Source organism: Triticum urartu, chromosome 6A, assembly GCF_056163025.1.
Source record: "Triticum urartu cultivar PI428250 chromosome 6A, HENAU_Tu73, whole genome shotgun sequence".
In the NCBI taxonomy this organism is placed as follows: Eukaryota; Viridiplantae; Streptophyta; class Magnoliopsida; order Poales; family Poaceae; genus Triticum; species Triticum urartu.
In genome coordinates, this window is record NC_141878.1 from 134552857 (window position 1) to 134557335 (window position 4479).

At 42.6% G+C, this 4479-nt stretch overlaps 1 protein-coding gene across 2 annotated transcripts; it reads left to right on the forward strand.

The window, feature by feature from the left end:
- Positions 1-1407: 1407 nt before the first annotated feature.
- On the forward strand, positions 1408-3881 carry LOC125517214 (chorismate mutase 2, cytosolic). 2 transcript variants are annotated; one of them, XM_048682391.1, is made up of 5 exons: positions 1408-1699; positions 2530-2616; positions 2738-2881; positions 3038-3130; positions 3511-3881. In XM_048682391.1, the coding sequence occupies exons 1-5, from the start codon at positions 1502-1504 to the stop codon at positions 3760-3762; spliced, it is 774 nt and encodes a 257-aa protein (XP_048538348.1). In that variant the 5' UTR covers positions 1408-1501; the 3' UTR covers positions 3763-3881. The 2 variants fall into 2 exon arrangements, with proteins under 2 accessions (XP_048538348.1, XP_048538349.1); XM_048682392.2 differs by lacking the exon at positions 2530-2616 and having other exon boundaries at positions 1420-1699.
- Positions 3882-4479: the final 598 nt, after the last annotated feature.

Genomic DNA, 4479 nt, shown 5'->3' on the forward strand with positions numbered 1-4479 from the left:
GCGGCTATCGCCCCATCGACGGCCCCCGAGCCCTTTAGTTTGATTTGGGACATCCGCCTGCCCCTGAAGATCAGGATCTTCCTGTGGCAATGGATCCGCGGCCGCCTCCCGTCCGGAGTTGAGGTCCTTAAGCGTCATGGACCTGGAGATGGGATGTGCCCCATGTGCGGCACGGTAGAGGATGCCAACCACATCTTCTTCTCGTGCTACACGGCACAGTTCCTCTGGTCCTGTTTCCGTGAAACGGTTGGGGGCCAGTGGTGCAACACCAACTTCCCTGACCTGCTTGCGGAAATTCAGACCTCACCCCCTCGCTACAGGCATATTAGATGGCTGTGCGTGGGGGTCCTTGCCTGGACGCTGTGGACTGTTCGCAATAAGCTTGTCATACAGAAGGTGCCTCTTCGGCGTGCTACTGACTCCATTTTTAAAATGTGTGGTTACTTGCAGCTCTGGCGGCAGCTTAGCCACCCTTAGGAGCGGGACGTCATCAACACCCTCCTCGCCGACCTTCGATCGATGGCCTTCCGCTTGGCGCCCCCGCTCCCCCCGCCACCCCCGGAGCTCGACTAGATGCTGTGTCACTCCCGGCGCGTGTGCCTTTTTGTTTTTTAGGGCTTGTTGAGCTGTGCCCTCAGCATTAACCCTTCCACTACTTATATGGCTGGATCTTGCGTGTGTGTGTGTGTGTTTGTGTGCTTGAACCTTGTTGGTTGTTGGCTTGGGCATTTGCTTTATAATATAAAGCGGGGCGAAAGCCTTTTTCAGTATATTAATATATTTCGACGAATTTTTTTGGGTTAAAAGTTGCCATGTCTATTGCACATGAATTGTCATGGTGTTTACACTGAAGTTGCCATGATATGTTTTAGCTATTTTCTTCTACATTTAAAAGTAAATTTTAACATTTATAAAACGGGGAATTAAAAAACTAGAATTGTTATGAATCATTAACTAAAATTGCCATGATACATGCACTTAAAATTGCCATGGTTCATACAAAAAATATTTTTCATGATCAAAGTACTGAAGTTGCCATCATCAAAATACTAAAATTGCCATGCTCTATAAACTGAAATTGCCACATGGCAACTTTAGTTTAAGCACTATGCCAAGTACAGTGTAAACATCATGACAACTTTTGAGTAAAAAAAATCATCGAAATATATCAACATGGGGTCTAGTTTTGAAGATCTCGTCAAGACGGATTTAATAGTGAAAACGGATTTTTAATTTGATTTTTTAATTAGGAGATAAAATATTTTTAAGTTGAAAATAAAAAAATCCTGCTGATATCATCTATTTACATGTGATAAAATAAGTGATAAAAAAGAGGTATAGACGATGTGAAGATGCCACATGTTTGGACGTTAGTTTTTTCCTGGTTCTATGGTCAAATAAGCGTCGGCAATTCGCACATCTTCAAAGCCACTTGACCACGACGCGACGAGCTTCCTACGCGCGCCTTCCACTTTCCCCACACCCGACGAGGCGCAGAGCAATGGACGCGGGGGGCGGCGAGCAGCTGAGGCTGGCCGCGGTGCGCGACCAGCTGATCCGCGAGGAGGACTCCATCGTCTTCGCGCTCATCGAGCGGGCCAAACGCCCGCGCAACACGCCGGCCTACTCGGCCGCCGCCGCCGCCGCCGGCTCCCTCGCCGAGTTCTTCGTTCGGGAAGCCGAGGTCCTGCACGCCAAGGCAAGCCTGGTTCCTTCTTGACTTCCCACCGAGGATCCACAGATTAACTCAGTTGTTCGGACGAGGGTGGCCGGAAGTCGCGCGGATCAGTTTAGATTGGGCTTTCATGTTACTGTAGCAGGTTCAGGTTTTTGATCTGGCTGCTCTGCTCCATCCGCTTTGACCATATCGTAGTGCAGCCACGATGAGCTTGCATAGGCATGTGGAGTTCTGGCATTTCCAAGGGAAACTCTTCATGGCTAATTTGGCCTTGCGAAACGTTCGCCTATGTAGGCAGCACACTAGCACTTCAATACACAGCCATCCATGGATAATATGATGGAATTAACGGCCTTTTCTTTCATTCATCACTTGTTAGTCATCTTTGTCATCATCAGTGTGATGGCAGTGTACTCTTTGAAACAGTCACACAGATCGTAGTGGCCAGACTTGACTTGATCCTTTGGGTGTGCAGGTCGTGTATCATCTGCTTGTGTCATATTCCGAGGGTCAAATCTTGCTTATGTAGGGTTAGCTAACTGTCCAGATTACCTCCTGTTCCAAAGGTCAAACAAGGAACCTGAAGTCTGACCAGTTCGTATGAGCAGATAGCCAATTTGATTGATGATTGCTTTGTTGATGCTTTATTAGTCAGGGAAATAATTACCAGAAAAAATAAGATAGGGAAATATTTTAGGACTTCATAGCTTATGTTCGTATCCTATCCACGACATCCTATGAAACATTCAAACTTCAACTGAACATATAGTTAACTTATTGTGTGATATACTACTAATTGTCATTGTCGAGATCTGTATGCGTGATCTAATTACATCTGTAAGATATCATAGGCTGGACACTATCAAAAGCCAGAAGATGTTCCATTCTTCTCTCAAGATCTTCCACCACCTGTCTTTCCTACCAAAGGTCGCCCAAAGGTGAATACTGGGCTTTAATATTATAATATCAGCACTTCAAAAAATATATATAATATCAGGAACTGAAGAGTGATGACTAACTATCGCTGGGATTCTGAGTTATTATTTGTTTTCTTCGTAGGTTTTGCACCCTTTTGCTTCATTGGTCTGTGTGAATGATGCAATATGGAAGATGTATTTCAATGAATTGCTACCATTATTCACTGCGGATGGCGATGATGGCAACTATGCAGAAACAGTTGCATTAGATTTTGCATGTCTGCAGGTACATGTTGTACACAAACATTTCTTTTAAATGTACATATAATTGCTACTATCAGAATTTTTGTTTTTAGTTTATAGATATATTTGCAAAAAAGCATTTTAGTTTACTGATAATTACTTTGAGATCAGTGAAATGCGTTGATTTATTTGCTTGTAGGCTCTCTCAAGAAGAATTCATTGTGGCAAATATGTTGCTGAGGTGAAATTCAAAGACGCGCCTCAAGATTATAGCCCACCAATACGTGCTAAGGTTATTTTAGTTGGCATCTTACACTTTACTTCCTCAAATTATCTTTCACCTCTTATATCATGGTTAAGTTAGTTAGCACCTTATACTCTGCTTCCCCAAATTATCTTCCACCTCTTATATAGACTTACTAGATTTTTATTGCATTTTTCATAAAATTTGTTCGCTTATTTATATATTCATGCACCTTAACATTTCAAGTTTGAACAATAACTGCCGAGTGTGTTGTCTATGGTGCACCGTTGCATACAGGCCTCTATTCCTATTTCATTGAAGTGCTTTCCATGTTAAGCTCCAGCATGCATTAGCATTTGTGATAGCCTGATAGGCACTGCTAGTCTGAATCAAGCCTTTAAGTTCCTTTGTCTTGCTGCTCAATGCAGGACACTAATGCTCTGATGAACTTACTAACGTTCACGGCTGTTGAAGAAAAGGTCAAGAAGAGAGTAGAGAAGAAGGCAAGGATATTTGGACAGAATGTCACTCTGGAGGACAGTGTAGGCAAGCAAGATGGTGATGCCTGTGACAGTCACTGTAAAGTTGATCCAAAAGTGCTTTCTAAGCTATATGATATGTGGGTAATGCCTTTAACGAAGGATGTTGAAGTCGAATATCTTCTCCGGCGTCTTGACTGATTCGCCCAATAATTTCAAATATAAATATGTTGCATGCTTTTGAGCTTGCTATGTGTATGAAACAAATTCAAGAGGCTTTCTTGAATGTGAGACATCACGAAATCCATAAAATTTGTTCAGATCCATATGAAACAACTATGAGAAGTGATATAACTGCAATGTTAAGAACCCCTAATTGGTGATTCCACAAGCATTCTGAATCTGTGTGAAATTCGACCATCTGGATCATACCTCGGGCATAACTAGCACGGCGATGGTTTTCGCACCGAGTTGGAACGGACCAAAACCAACTCTGTAGCGATCTATCACCTCAGTAACCTCTTTTGATAGTTTTGAACGTGTTCCATGCGAAGTCTGGATGATTGATCTTGACTTCTCGAGGGCCTGTTGAATTCCCAGCAAAGCATTGGGTACAAAATGTCTCTCTTGATAATGTTGTTTCTCTTTTCCTTTTTGAATGATCACTACCAAACTTCCGTCATCAAATTATTTTCCATTCGTTTGTCCGTGCTTTGGTAAGAAAATGAACCACAGAGCTAGTATAAACCGAGCTTTGCAAAATCTGGTTAGTTAATCAAATGCTTCAAACCAAATACGGTGTTCTGATTTTGTGCTACTTAGTGTCATTTCTGGATGTTGTTATAAGGATGTAAGAATACCATTGTCACAATAACTTAGTTTTGTATAGTCTGTAAGTGATAACCATCATGGGTGCAA

Bases quoted from the DNA above. Each gene is read 5' to 3' on its own strand.
- LOC125517214 (XM_048682391.1), top strand. From the start codon at position 1,502: ATGGACGCGGGGGGCGGCGAGCAGCTGAGGCTGGCCGCGGTGCGCGAC. The intron at 2,617-2,737 runs GTGAATACTGGG...TTTTCTTCGTAG, and splicing joins CTACCAAAGGTCGCCCAAAG to GTTTTGCACCCTTTTGCTTC. The intron at 3,131-3,510 runs GTTATTTTAGTT...TGCTCAATGCAG, and splicing joins GCCCACCAATACGTGCTAAG to GACACTAATGCTCTGATGAA.